This window comes from Diabrotica virgifera, chromosome 3, assembly GCF_917563875.1.
Source record: "Diabrotica virgifera virgifera chromosome 3, PGI_DIABVI_V3a".
NCBI lineage: Eukaryota > Metazoa > Arthropoda > Insecta > Coleoptera > Chrysomelidae > Diabrotica > Diabrotica virgifera.
The window spans coordinates 22,962,412-22,978,420 of record NC_065445.1 but is presented as its reverse complement, the minus strand read 5'-3'; the positions used below and the strand labels follow the sequence as shown (position 1 = coordinate 22,978,420).

The 16,009-nt window shown below is 35.1% G+C and overlaps 1 protein-coding gene across 3 annotated transcripts in view; it reads left to right on the top strand.

The window, feature by feature from the left end:
* Positions 1-16,009, top strand: part of LOC114329818 (bestrophin-2) — a 219,901-nt gene that overhangs the window by 184,255 nt on the left and 19,637 nt on the right. For all 3 annotated transcript variants that reach the window (XM_028279055.2, XM_028279056.2, XM_028279057.2), the window contains exons 5-6: positions 3,108-3,346; positions 15,619-15,753. In XM_028279055.2, the coding sequence (XP_028134856.1) occupies positions 3,108-3,346; positions 15,619-15,753 (374 nt within the window). The remainder of the gene's footprint in view (positions 1-3,107; positions 3,347-15,618; positions 15,754-16,009) is intronic.

The following is a 16,009-nucleotide window of genomic DNA, read 5'->3' as shown; positions in this document are numbered from 1 at the left end:
TCGATCAAAAATGGTTGTTTCCAGCATCAGTCAAACTTTACCTATTTTAAATGCAATTTTTACATAGGTAGTGGTTTTATACATCCCAAACAAACAGGCTTTTTGCAACTCAAGCACAGGTATTTTGTCATCCTGCGCTTTCTACAAGGACATAAACTGCAAATCTTGCGCTTTTTCTAAAATTAGAACATCCTCTTGCTCTTCTTGAACTCCAAGTATGAACACAAAAAAGTGACACAAACGGTCCGGCGTCGTCTGAGGAACTACTCTCAACCTAACTGTTGCGATAACTTTTTAGGAACTGAGAGAAACTTGTCTCAAATACACCCACTTGTCAAGCTCCAATAGTTTAAGGATTAGATAGAACGACTTGCCTGTGGGCGGTGCCAATTTCCAATAAAAAATAATCAAATTTATTGAATCGTCTGTCAGACGACGCCGGACCAGTTAAGGGTTAAAGGGCGCTAAAATATGTGCCGCACGCGGGCGCCAGTCAGCCTAGCGGGGGCCCTGGGATAGTCTGTGTCTGTCTATTTACATAGACTTTGCTTTTTAAATTGTCCCCCAAAAAATAATCTAGAGGTGTCCAATTCGGGGATCTTGCTGGCCATTCGATCTGCCAATCCAACGATTGGAAATGTATTGTCGAGAAAATCACGAACGCCTGGAAGATAATGCTCCATCTTGCTGATAACAAATTATTGATCTATTGACTAGATGAGGATTTATATCATCATGAAAGAGATTGGGTTATTCTAAAATTAACTCTAATATTCTAAAAATGCCCTACCCGTATTATTCACCTGTTATGGCTCTATATCAAAAATAAGATCCAATAATGGTAAGTATTATTAAAAATTCTTGCCCATGCATTGATCTTTTATCGATACTGCGTATTAGTGTGGCCCAAATGCAAGACCAAGACGAGACTTGGACCCAGGGCGGATCCAGGACAGATTTTCGGGAGGGTCCATGATTTTTTTGGAAGGGGTACCGGGAGTATGGGGAAAATTTTTAAAAATTGGGGTTAAAATGATGCGTTTTAAGGTACTTTTCATACACTTTTAAGTGCCATAAAGACATTCAAAACTTATCCTTATTAAAGTATTTTTATTTGTCTAGCTCAGTCTGCAAATATTTACATTTACATTTATATGTTTTTAAATTCTCGAGGGGGCCATGGCCCCATGGCCCCCTCCCTGGATCCGCCCTTGACTTGGACAGTCTTGGTCTTGCAGCAAGAGTCTTGCAAGTCTCGCAGTTGCCCATTAGCCTATTGCATATCTTAGAACAACGTAACAGAGAGGTACATTTTAAGCTTGAGTATCATAGCCATAGTAAAGGGTTTTGAATAGTTTTTGAAAGTAAAACTGACACCGGCTGGGGTTTGAACCCACGATCTAAGTGATACCTGCCTATGTTCTAACTAAGTTAAGTTAAAACTACCTCTTAAAACCCACAAAATTGCAGTTGCATACTTCAACCGGTTTTAGAGCAATAAATAAATCGTCAGTTTGTAAGAAAAATGTCAACACCCCCTATTTGAGAAACGAAGCAATTAAAAAAGTAAACGTTTATGAAGCAAACAGTCATTACTTTTCGCGCAGAATTACTCATTAAAGTTTGCCATACTTATTTAAAAACATCCTGTATTGATGAAAAACATGGCTATGTAGTTAAAAAAGTACCTAACTTTTTTATTATCCAATATAAGTGAATGAACAAAAAATCATAATGCTAAGAAAATATGAGGCTATAGTTGGGTTTTAATTTCAGTATGCTATTGCATGCTTGAATAATGCTAGAATATTCCACAGAGTGAGAAAAAACACAGTTTGATTGGTACACCCGGTATACAATGACAATAATTGACCTGTCTATATAGCAACAATATTATTACAGCAATATTTATAAAGAATAAGACAACATATTAAAAAAAAGCCACTTAAATCGGAAACAGGTTTAGGAAATTTGAGACATTAAAAATGACCCGTTTTTAAGGTGGTGCGTTAATTTCTTGGAGAAGTGTATATCGCTAAAATAATATTTCGGTATTTTGTTTACACAATATCCAGCATTATCTGTACATACTTTTGTCTCCTATCATTATCTTATGATACTTTTAAATAATAGCCGCGCTGTTTCGGCAAATTTTGTTTAGCCGAGTGACCTCATAGCACAGTTAGCATAAACAATACATAATAGCCTTACTATAAAATATGTATACCGATAAGATTTTTGGTGTTCTAGAAAACTAATAATGAAAAAAATTAATTACTTATATATTTATTAAGTATTACTTTCTATTAGCTAAGGTGACACATTTTTAAAAAGTTTGTATACTATATTCGATGTTACTGTAGGCGTCGCAAAGCAGGAATGTTATGTTATGATTAGAAGACGACTATTCTCAAAACCTGGACAATTAATTACAGAGCAAAGAAGTCGGCTGCTGGGAAATAATGTACAAAATATTTTATTTTTACATTATAATAATGACCTCTGAGTACATGTCAAATGTGTCAAGTGTTCTTTAATGGATATTTTGATTCGCTATGTATGTTTATGGTATTGTTCGTAATGCGCATAAATCCAATTTTCAAATTTTTTTTACAACTTTTTTTTGTTTCTCATAGAGTATCTAAGAATATAGCCGAATTTATATACTTCCTAAAACGACCCTCAGTTCTAACTGCAAGACGCAAGAGTCTCGCAGGCTTAGTCTTGTTCTTGCTCAAGTCTTACACGGTAGGTCTTGGTCTTGGTCTTGCGAAAACGCAAGAACAAGACCAAGACCTATTTTGGGCAACACTACTGCGTATAGGGCTTTTCATTCACAGTCATTTGTTTCGAGCTTCTGTCATGTGTCACATAATATCAATATATCTACGACATACGTTATTGGTATGTACAATAATACAAACCAAAGACGTACGACGTAGATATATTAATATTATGTGACACATGACAGAAGCTCGAAACAAATGACAATCGATGAAAAGCCCTATGTGTCTCGAATGCGGATTTTTATCTGACCAGTACCTGCAGTTTTGTTATACATATAACATATATAATTTTATAATGAATCATTAATTATTCTTTTGTAGGTTTGATGATGGAAAGCGAAAAGAAAATTTTCGAGCTGATGGACGGTAGGACGCCGATGTCAAAATATTGGATGCCGCTTGTTTGGGCTACGAACATCATTAACAGAGCTAGGAAGGAGTCCATAATAGGGAGTGACCATATAGTACAAACGCTTTTAATGGAACTGTCTGATATAAGAAGAAGGCTGGGAGGTTTGATAGGATATGATACTGTTAATGTCCCGTTAGTTTATTCTCAAGTAAGTTTGCCATATTAATTACATTGTTTTAATGTTTTGAAAATTATTATTTTATTTAAGTGTCTTATTCAAAAACTTCTAGGAAATCTGTTCTTCTTCATGTGCTTTTTCCTCATCGGAGGTGGGCGACTATCAGCTGGAATTATTTTCCATCTTATGTTAAACCATTGGTGTAAATTTTACACCCAAGAGAACTTCTTTCGTCCGATGTTTCGTCTTCATTCGATCATTCTTTCGATGATTAACTGCAGAAACCATACTTTTGTGGCAAGTCTAAGTTTTTGGCAAAGATTATAGTGACCATAATAAAAATTGTCTTGTATCTTGTGGTCTTGAAAGACCACAAATGTGGTCTTGAAAAATATCTTGTGGTCTTGAAAGAGACCAACGCTCATATGGTATTCATTTATCTTGAGAAAGCATATGATAGAGTTCCTCGAGAGATTCTGTGGTGGGTACTCAATAAGAAAGGAGTCCCTGGCGAATATGTAAAGATTGTGAGAGATACCTATGTACGAGGGAGTAACGACTAGTGTTAGAACAGGTGTGGGAGAGACTGATAAATTTCAGGTGAAAGTAGGATTGCACCAAGGCTCGGTGCTTAATCCTTATTTATTCTCATTAGTTTTGGACCAGATAATAGCGAAACTACAGAGTAGCATTCATTCCATGGTGCCTAATGTATGCTGATGATGTAGTGTTAATAGGAAATAGTGAAAGAATAGAGGAAATAAAAAATGTAGTATATCAAAGTGTGTAAATCATTTATTTCTTTAGCTGAGCGCTTTCGACATCATCGGAGCTAATGGTCAATTGTTAAAAAAGTACCGCTACAAAATTGAGGTGTTAACATTTGCATCTTGCGAAAATAAATTTTGGTTGGATATGCTATGTCCGCCGTACAACCCCAAACAGTAAAAACAGAAAAACGGCCACATTACACGTTACACAAACACAAAAAAACTTTTTTCATGGTATAGGTATCACCCATCCATTGTTGGCCTAGTAGAAACAGCTGACTGACCTGTTTCTACTAGGCCAACAATGGATGGGTGATACATATACCATGAAAAAAGTTTTTTTGTGTTTGTGTAACGTGTAATGTGGCCGTTTTTCTGTTTTTACTGTTTGGGGTTGTACGGAGGACATAGCATATCCAACCAAAATTTATTTTCACAAGATGCAAATGTTAACACCTCAATTTTGTAGCGGTACTTTTTTAGCAATTGACCATTAGCTCCGATGATGACATTTATGTCGAAAGCGCTCAGCTAAAGAAATAAATGATTTACACACTTTGATATACTACATTTTTTATTTCCTCTATTCATTCAAGTGTGTACAAACTTATCAGTCTTTCAACTATTTTTCCAATAGTGAAAGAGACTTAGAACAAAAACTGAAACAGTGGAGACAAGCTCTGGAGGAAAAAGGTTTAAAATTAAGTAGCACAAAAACAGAGTATTTGGAATGTTCATTTAAATATGGAGTTACTACAAATAAAGTGGTATCTTTGGATGGTGAAATGATTGTGAAAAGCAATAGTTTTAAGTACCTAGGATCGGTATCACAGAGTAATGGAGAAATAGATGGAGATGCATGTAGTAGGATTAGGGCTGGATGGATGAAGTGGAAAGAAGCGAGTGGTGTGTTGTGTGACAGAAAAATTCCAACGAAGCGGAAGGGAAAATTCTATAAAACAGCCATAAGACCGGCTATGATGTACGGAACTGAATGTTGAGCAGTTAAAAAGAAAGAGGAACAACGAATGCATGTGGCGGAAATGAGAATGCTTAGATGGATGAGTGGAGTGACAAAGAAGGATAAAATTAGAAATGAGTATATTAGGGGAAGTCTAGGTGTGGCATCAATTGATGCCAAAATGAGAGAGCATAGGTTAAGATGGTTTGGTCATGTTCAACGTCGAGACGTTAATCACCCAATACGAAGAATAGCTGAAGTGCAGATTCCTGGAAGGAGTAGGAGAGGAAGACCAAAGAAGACCTGGGGAAGACGATAAGGCAGGACATGTTGGTAAAGGGGATTAACATTGATATGACCCAAGATAGAATTGTGTAAAGAAATGCAATTAGGGAAGCCGACCCCGCATAGGGATAAGGCAAAGAGAATGACGATGAATAAAAAATGTCTTGTATGAGGCATTTATAAAAACAATACAAAGAAATAGACACAATGGCAAATAAAGAGACACATTACAAAAAATAAACTCGTTACGATCGGTTTATAAGGGCTTTATAAGGGTTTAAAAGTTTTTTTAGTTATATCTAGAACTGGAAAAAAGACATTTACAAACCATTTTTGTGGTACATCACCCTATTGGAATCTTTGAATGATCAAGATGTACCAAGAATTCCACAAGAAACAATAAATGATGACGAGGAGTCTCAGAAGATATCTGAGAGTTGCTGTGAATCTTTCATCGGGTGTAATTGCGTTTCTCTTGCATGTGTCTTGCTTCAGTAACGAGATGTGGGAATATTGGCTTCTTTTTAGAAGCCACTCCGTTGACCATATTGTCTTTTCCCTTTCCTCTTTATCAGTCGTTATATCTTCAACACGCGCCTCGACCTCGTCGTCAGAATTCCCCATAATAATGTCCCTTAAAATGTCTTTCAAACAGATTTACTAATTTATTGTTTAATGCCTTTGTGAAAATCACCTCTATTGTAAACATTTTCAGAATCCTTATAACGATATCTTTTTTAATAAATTCAAACCTTATAAAAAATGTTCCTACATAATATACAGGGTGTAACTAAAATACAGGTCATAAATTAAATGACATATTCTGAGACCAAAAATAGTTCGAATGAACCTAATTTACCTTAGTACAAAAATATGCACATAAAAAAAGTTACAGCCCTTTGAAGTTACAAAATGAAAATCGATTTTTTCGAATATATGGAAAACTATTAGAGATTTTTTATTGAAAATGGACATGTGGCATTCCTATGGCAAGAGCATCTTAAAAAATAATTATAGTGAAATTTGTGCACCCCATAAAAATTGTATGGGGGTTTTGTTCCCTTAAACCCCCCCAAAATTTTGTGTACGTTCCAATTAAATTATTATTGTGGTACTATTAGTTAAATTCAATATTTCTAAGACTTTTTTGCCTCTTATTATTTTTTCGATAAGGCAGTTTTTATCGAGTTGCGGCTTCTTTTTTAATATGTTTATATAAAAATTTTATGGGGGTTTTGTTCCTTTAAACCCCCCAAATGTTTGTGTATGTTCCAATTAAACTTTTACTGCGGTACCATTAATTAAACACAGTGTTTTTAAAACTTTTTTGCCTCTTTGTATTTTTTCGAGAAGGCACTTTTTATCGAGATGCGACTTCTTTTTTAATATGGTTCAAAATATACCTAAAAATGTAAATCATAAATAAATTTTCATATTATTACCAAGTCTCCATAATCGTACTTAGCCATATACAAATAAGTGGTGGATTTAACAAATATTCAAAATATCTCGATAAAAACTGACTTTTCGAAAATGTACTAAGAGGCAAAAAAATTTTCAAAATATGGTGTTTAACTGATGGTACTACAATACTAATTAAATTGGAACGTACACAAAAGTTTGGGGGGTTTAAAGGAACAAAACCCCCATAAATTTTTTATGGGGTGTCCAAATTTCACTATAATTTTTTCTTAAGATATTACTGCCATAAGAATGCTACATTTCTATTTTCAATAAAAGATCTCTAATAGTTTTCGATATATTGGAAAAAATCGATTTTCATTTTGTAATTTCAAAGGGCTGTAACTTTTTTTATGTGCACATTTGTACTAAGGTAAGTTAGGTTCAGTCGAACTATTTTTGGTCCCAGAATATGTGATTAAATTTATGACCTGTATTTTTGTTACACCCTGTAGATTATGTGCTGTGCATAACGTAGTGTTTCCCTTCTTTTTTCTCTCGGCCCACTTTTCACTTTTTACCAGGGCCCGCTCATCCTTCTCAGCGGTCCTGGACAAAAGTATAAACGTGATAATAATTTCTGGAGAAACCACATCAATTAATAACAAGTACAAGATACAGATTTGCATCATGTTTAGTTTATTCGACATAAAGAAGTAGCCAATAAATTGAACGCCTGGGAATAAGTTTCCCAAGATAATTACAATTACCGAACAAAAGACTGATTCATCGATATGTTGGCCAATAAAATGATAAAAGCAAATAACAGACGACCTTGATTTTATTACCCACAGCCTCCGTTACCGGTTTGGTATTTGCGAATTCCGAGAAAAGAAAAACAAAAATTTACTTGTCAAACTACTTGTATTAATTTAATAAATCATGAATTACATACTTTTATAAAATGCGGATAAAGTGTTTGTTCGAACTGGAACAGACATAAATCTCATACGTTTTTAAACTGTTTGCTCTTTACTCTTTAGAAAGAGTTGTAGATTATTAAACTTTCAGACTAGGGTTTGGATAATAATTATGGGTTCCTTGATCGCAATATTTTTAGCTAGAGCTAGCCATGAACCCATGCTCTTGAATACGTTCCCAAAACTTGTAGAAGGGCGAGGGATATTGAAAACCATGGAAAAACTCTTGAATGAATACATCAAGAAAACCAATCTCAGTGAAAAGCGTATCAAGTGGGGAAATCAGGTGAAGCCAAGCCATCCTGCACAATCTGGTGTCGAAACCCGAAAGGAGATATAGAATGAGCATTTGATAATACATCGATTAAATCTACAAAAAGTGCACTGGTGAAGAAGGAAATCAACAACACAACATGCAAGTGGGTTATTCAGATGCTTCAGAGCAGAATTATATCCACAGATACGAACGAGGGTTTGGATACACCTTCCAAAAATTAAATTAAATTAAAATGTTGAATGGGTTGTATGTGTTCATTTTTAATGAAGTAAAAAACAGACGTACTTTCAATCATTTATTGTAACTTCCGACGACCGGTTTCGCTCTCTAAGTATGCAGAGCATCTTCAGATCAACGGTTACAAGTCACTATAGAGAGAGCGAAACCGGTCGTCGGAAGTTACAATAAATGATTGAGAGTACGTCTGTCGTCATAATGAAAGATGATAGGTGGACATAAAAAATCTTGGACCGAGAACGGATAGACGAAACCCGGGAAGACCACCCACAAGATGGACTGACGACATAAAGATGCTTTGTACCAACTGGATTGTAGCAGCGCAGGATAGATCTGAATGGAGGTTTTTCGAGGAGGCCTTTGTTCAGCAGTGAACGACTTTGAGACGATGATGGCTAACGAAGGAGCCGTAAACCTGAGGACAACTAAGAGGTGCCCTCAAGGGGTTGTTTTGTCACCATCATTATGGACATCATCTTCTTCTTTACGTACCATCTCCGCGACGAAGGTTGGCAATCATCATTGCTATTCTCACTTTTGACACTACATCCCGAAAAAGTTCAGTTGAGCTGCATCCAAACCATTCTCTGAGATTTCTCAGCCAGAACATTTTTCTCCTACCTATGCTGCACCTTCCTTGAATCTTTCCCTGCATAATTAATTTTAGGAGTTTATATCTGTCACCACGTGTTGTATGACCCAAGCATTGAAGTTTTCTTATTTTGATGGAATCCAGTATCTCCCTGCTGTTCTGTATTCTCCTTAGTACTTCCTCATTGGTTACTCTGTCTGTCCAGGAGATTCTCAGCATTCTTCGATACGTCCACATCTCAAATGCTTCCAATCTATTGAGGCATTGTTTATTGAGAGTCCATGTCTCCACACCATACAAAAGAACAGAAAATACATAACATTTTAGTACTCGCTTTCTAAGATTTAGACTGAGGTAATAGTTATAATTCTGAACTCGTTCTATCGTTTTATTATTTACGTGTAGATCGATGTTTCTATTTTTCTTTGATATAACCATGAATTTCGATTTCTTTATGTTTAGTGACAGACCAAATTCTTCACTCGTTGCAACAACCTTATCTAAAATTCTCTGTAGATGTTTGGACAACATAGTTGTTGTCAATGAACTGAGTCATGGGTTAAGCACCCAAGGAATCTGGTTCCAAGGTTTCGCAGACGACATTGTAATAGTGACTAGGGGAAAATTTCCCATTACTGTTGCGGATCAGAAGAAATATGCCTTCATTATATAGAGAACTGCTGTCTGAAAAATAACCTCTCCTTGAACCCTTCCAAAACTAAGTAGCCTTAACTAATAAGAGGAAAATTACTGGACCGAGTGAGCTGAAATGATTTGGGGAGGAACTGAATAGAAACAATGAGATCAAGTATCTAAGGGTTTGCTCATTACGGAGACCAAAGGATGGTATCCTCGCCTATTTTGGGGAACGCGCGCATTTAAAATAATGCATCTGGCGATCGATAATATGGTACGAGCAGTACAAGGGATACCAGGGAACGAGGGTCGGCACCTCGTCATGAGCACAACTTAAGGGTAACCCTGGATTCCAAACTCAATTGGAGCACTCACATTAACAATACATATAACCAACAGGGCCAAGCTAATCTTCTGGAACTGCAGACGAGTTGTACGTAAAACCTAGAGCCTGAAACCAAAAGTAATCTGTTGATTATACAGTTATACATCAGTGATACGACCAATCGTTACTAATGGTTCAGTACTTCGGTGGAAAAAGACAGCTTTGTAATCTTGTGGGATCTCTCTCACCACCCTACAACGACAAGAGCTTTTAAATATAATAGGAACCTTGAATTGCTAGGTCTGGAAATTAACACAGAAAAAACAAAAATAATAACTCAGACGAGAAGCAATATAGTCCCACAAAACATTATACATGAAGATGACATTGAAACTGTTCGAAAGTTTACATACCTGGGAGTAGAAATATATGCCGACGGATCAGAAGATGGAGAAATACGGAAGAGAATTACGCAGGCAAACAGAGCTTATTTTACCCACTCCCATATATTTCGGTCTAAAAGTGTCCACCGAAATACAAAGATGAGAATCTATAAAACTTTAATTCAACCAATAACATGCTATGGCAGTGAAGCCTGGGTCCTGAAAGAAACATCCAAAAACAAACTCCGACACATTCGAAAGGAAAGTACTGAGGAGAATACTAGGACCTGTGAGGGAAAACGGAATCTTCAGAAGTCGATACAACAACGAACTTTATCAACTTTATAAGGAAGCACCCCTGTCAGACTTCACTAGAATACAAAGATTGCAATGGGCCGGACATATTATGATAAGAATGGGAGAGGATAGGCTACCAAAAAGAGCACTGAATGCTGGAATGCAGGGAAAGAGACCGGTTGGGAAGACACAGTAAACAGCGACTCACAAGCCCTTTTAGGAGTCCGTGTATGGAGAAGAGCAGCCACAGACAAGCAAGGGTGGAGGCAAAAAATAAAGGAGGCCAAGGCTCAATTTGGGCTCTAGTGCCGTAGAAGAAGAAGAATGAACCTTGAATAGTACAGGAATAGCTTTGTTAGAGGCTATCATAGGTCTCCCCTCGTCTCATCCTGAGACTCAAAGCAAAAACTTACTTGGAGGCCAAATTATCTATTGAATATCCACACACAAACACTAGGTACTGAGGCTAAACTTGAAGAATTTATAATTATGATGAACTCAGATATGGTGACACCAGGACTAATCTTTACTGAGAAGGTTAACACAATTATACCATCTAGCTAGAGAACAAAAGTCCCAAATATTAATGGGGACTTGATATGGCTTACTGATGGATCTGAAACTGCCCATGTGACCATGGTACTGGATTAGCAGTCTTTGGAAAAACGTGCCATTATAATAAATCTTACAGCCTAGGTCAATATTCAACTGTGTTCGAAGCTGGAGTTTTTGCTTTGGTGCCCTTAAAGTAATTTTTCGTCGAGAGTTTTATTGCAAAAAAGCGAAAACATTGCATGAAAACATTTTTAAATATTTTATATCGATTATAATATTGCGGATCACTTAAATTTAGAGTTACTTTAACCACAGCTTTAACTTTAGCTCTCTTTTTTAATTTAGCTCTCGTCTCTCGTAAGTGCTTAATCTCAAAGCGAATAAAAAAGTAAACCTTTTACACACTTTATAAATACAGATTTTGTTTAAGTACCTTAAGATTAAAGATTTTCTTTTCATTCCATTTTATTCGCGATTAAAGCAGAGTAATAATTTCTATTAACAACATTGTATATTGATGGTGTGGCATCTTCATAACCATTGAGTATTATGATTCATGCACTTAGAAGATATGTACTTGTTTTACGTTTTTGCCTTTTGCGTAAGTTTAGTAGGAATGTATAAATATGCAATTTGCAATATGTAAATACTAATAAAAATCAATATAAATCTTAATCCTAATCCTAAGAGTTATAAACGATGGTTCTTTATAGACTATAAACGTCCGAACCAGCATATTTTATTGAAATAAACACCATTTAAACTTAAATTGTCTGACGATATGCAATCAACTTTTGAAACCAGTTACAATTGTAATTATCTACGTCTCTCGAGATAATATGAAAAATACTCAATGTCAGTAATTTTTCCACAAAATTACTTTAAATTGTTCAGTGAGTTATGATACAGGGCGTCCTAGACATAATTGGCCAATTTTTGAAATACATCTGAAGATTGTTTTGTCGAAATAAGAAATCCATAATTGACTTTATACTAATTGAAAGCAATAATAGAAGAAACGTAATGGATATGTTACAGTTCAAGTTGATTATCCAGTTGGAGTTGACTCCAACTAGTTGGAGTCAGTCAACTCTAACGGCTGGTTTCAGTAAAAGTTGATTAGAAATATAAAATGAAGATTTATATTCAACATTTACTAGTAAAAGTGGACTCCAACTAGGAAAAGTATACTCTTCCCAATGCCATTTATGAATAGTAAAAGTTGATTCTGATTCACACAAACAGCCGATTCTAGAAATTAAATGTTACTGAATATGTTCAAATTAGTCTAGGCTGTATCGTCGCCCCCGTTAGGTAAATTACTCCGATTCGAATTTTTTGCACAAACTTACTCAAAAAGAGGTCCTTATAACAAATCTACTGGGTGCCAGGCAGTACCTTGATCGATAAATTGTTTAAACAATTTTTTTTTACACAAATTCACAAAAATAATTTTTTCACTTCGAACAATTTTTTTTAGATCATTTGGGTTATTCTGAGCAAAAATAGTTATTTTCCTAACAAGTGCAGAAAGTTTGCCGAACGACGCGGAGTTCGGCAAGCAGTCGAGTGCGGAAAAGAGACTTTCTGCGAGCGTTAGGAACAATATTTTTTCAACGAGTCTTTAAAAAATGACCAAATCTTAATCAATTAATTTAATTAATATGAAAATACATACACAAATTAATTCTTTGACAAGGTTGTCAAAACCAAACTTTCAGCATAATTGCTTAGCATGACGACGATCTTGGTTTCCATGACGACGACTCAAAACCACTGTTACTGTCTACTGATTTGACTTTCGAATATTATGTCAAAATTATTTTATTTCATCGAATTCTCGCGTTAATTTCATTAAAACATGAACACAATAAGATATATTTGAAATAAATTAGTAAATAATATCTAAATATTAGTTTATTGTATGTATTATAATTACTTTAAGGCCATATCTAAATTAACACGCGTGCGGAAAAGTAAAACGCGTGCGGAAAAGTAAAACTTTCTAAACTAAAACGCGTTCGCGAAAGTAGACATTTTTGCACGCTCGTAGAAAAAAGGTATTTTGTGATTTTTCTCTAAAATTGATTGTTGTCGAGTTATACACGATTTAAAATTTGAAAAATGCGAAAATAGCCATTTTCAAGGCTTAATAACTCTGTTAAAATCCATTATTATGAAAGTCAGAAAGTGACCAAATCAAAGTTTATAGCCCCCTCTACAAGATCCAGCAGAAATTTGTGTCACTATTTTATTACTAAGCTTTATCTTTAATTATTAACAATGAGCGCTAAGTGCGTATTAGGCGGCCGTCAATGGTGAGTGCTAAAGAGATGCATCATTCCAGCCGTCCAATGGTGAATCTCACTCGCACTCACATTGACGGCCGCCTCAATACACGGTTAGCGCTCATTGTTAATAATTTAAAAATAATATCTTATTAATGAAATAATGACAAAAATTTCTTCAGGATCTTATAGAGGTAGCTTTAATCTTTGATTTTTTTTAGTTTGTGACTTTTATAATATATAATATCGTATGGCATTTTTGGCTTTCGGGCAGTTCCGGCGCCAATTACATCTTTAACCCTGTTTCAAGTAACTAGTGTCGATGTACACTAGCCCAGGGGGACCAACGGCTTAACGTGCTCTCCGAGGCACGGTGAGACGGCTCGTGTCATTATTGGAAATGAAAATGGTTTGTCTTTAGCAGGGCTCGAACCCACGTGCACTGGCGTATGAGGCCAGCGATTATGCCGTTACTCCACGGCCGCTCGCTCGACTTTCACAATAATTATCTTTAACCGAGTTATTAAACCTTGAAAATGGTTATTTTGGCGTTTTTCAAATTTTAAGTCGCTAATAACTCGACAACAGTCAATTTTAGAGAAAAAAAGGCCCAAAGGATCTAAAAAAAAAATTGTACGAAGTGAAAAAATTTATTTTTGCGAATTTGTTTAAAATCATTGTTTATCGCCAAACGTCACTAAAATTATTTATTATTGTACTCATTTGCACTCATTTTCGGCAGTAAAGTAACACTTTGTTGTATTAAAAGAAGAATGTTACTTTACCTGCCGCGATAATTAATCAAATTAACCGAGATTGAATATAAGTGGTCAATGGCAGCAATCGATTATTTATTTGAGTGAAATTAAAATTTATTTACTTTAATTATTAAAAATATTGTACAAAATTTATCTTATTATTAATAAAATTTATGTCAAAAAGTAAAATTCTGTAGTAGTGTTTCGCAATTTTATTCATACAAAATAAATCAAAACTTTACAGATTTAGTAATTAGGTGGGTATACAATATTGATAACTATCGATTAAACATCAAAACCGGCTATCATGCAAAAATCATCTGTCATTACTGTCATTCGAATTTTTTATTTCGTCTAAAATTTAAAAAAATCCTCAAAGTTGTAAGTAAGTGTTAATGTTTTTTATGATTGACGATACAATTTTGTACGCACCACCTCAATACTCTTTATCGAACGGGTCTGTTCCTCTGCTCGTAATATCAGACTCGTTCGATAAAGAGTCACTTTACTGACTGACTTTACTGAAATTGGTTAAACAATTTTTCGACCGCGGTACCGCGTGACACCCTGTGTATTTGTTATAAGGATTGTTATACGGATGTATTTCTTTGAGTAAGTTTGTGCAAAAAATCGAATCAGAATCATTTACCTAACGGGGGCGACGTTACAGACTATACTAATAAGCAGTTGAAACGGTCAAAACAAAGAAACGCACACTCATCAAAAATGCACTTGAGAGATTCTCGTATAATCAACATTTACTGAATCGATCCAGGAAGAGTCAACTCCAACTAGTAAAAGTTGATTTAAATTTTTAAAATCAACTTTTACTGCTCGTTTCAGTTGGAGTTGACTCCAACTAGTTGGAGTCAACTCTAACTGAGAATCAACTTAAACTGTAACAGATATAAGAGTACACAATGGACCCGACATAGGCAGCGACCATTACATGGTCGCAACTAAGATGCGAAAAGAAATAAAAAAGAAGGAAAAGCCAATTACAGAAAAGGAAAAACCAATTAAAAAAGAGACGATAGAAACATGTAAACTAGAAACAAAGAAATGCCAAAATTATTTGAGAAAAAAGTAAACGGAAAACTCACAACAATAAAAGAAACAGAAGGCAATAATGATATATACCTATCAGTGGCTCTCCAGCTTTTTGAGTCATATATGTACCACAAAATTCTTTTTATTATTTTTGGTACCACCTAACGGAAATACCTATCTAACTAGGTAATATAATTAACTATAATAGTGATGTTGATTTTGGCTGTTTTTGCGTTTTGTGTACCACCGCAAATAATGATATGTACAGTAGGTACCACCAGTGGTAGGTACATATACCATAGATTGAGAGCCGCTGATATAGATAACCTATGGAATAACCATTTAGGATCTACTACTGGAAGTGGAAGAGGTTAAGGAAGTATGTGGAACAAGTAAAAAAGACCCAACAAAGAAACAGAAGTGAATCTTGTTTATACCTGTAGAAATGTTTATAATATTTTAATATTAAAATAATAATTTACTATTTTTTTACTTCTTCTTTTTTAGGTAGTCTCACTGGCATTATATGTGTATTTCTTAGCCCAATTATTTGGGCGTCAATTTGTTCCGTATGCAGACAAAGAAGACTTGGGAAAATGGGATAATGTGGATATGTACTTTCCATTCTTTACAGCAATTCAGGTAAAGCGCAAATTTCTCGAAATATCATGCAAAATATATTAGTTTTTTATTCAGTCTTTGATTAAAATTCAGAGTCAAAAATGCATAGAAAAACTTAAGGGGACGGGTACGTATCTTCGGCTGCAATGCTATTCAAATGGGGATTTATTTTTTTCGAATCCTGAGAAAACTAATAAGTATTTTTTTTTAATTTAAACGCAGAATGAAAGATTACGTTCCTAGAGAGGGCCGAAAGTCCCTGAAAACTTCTATAATG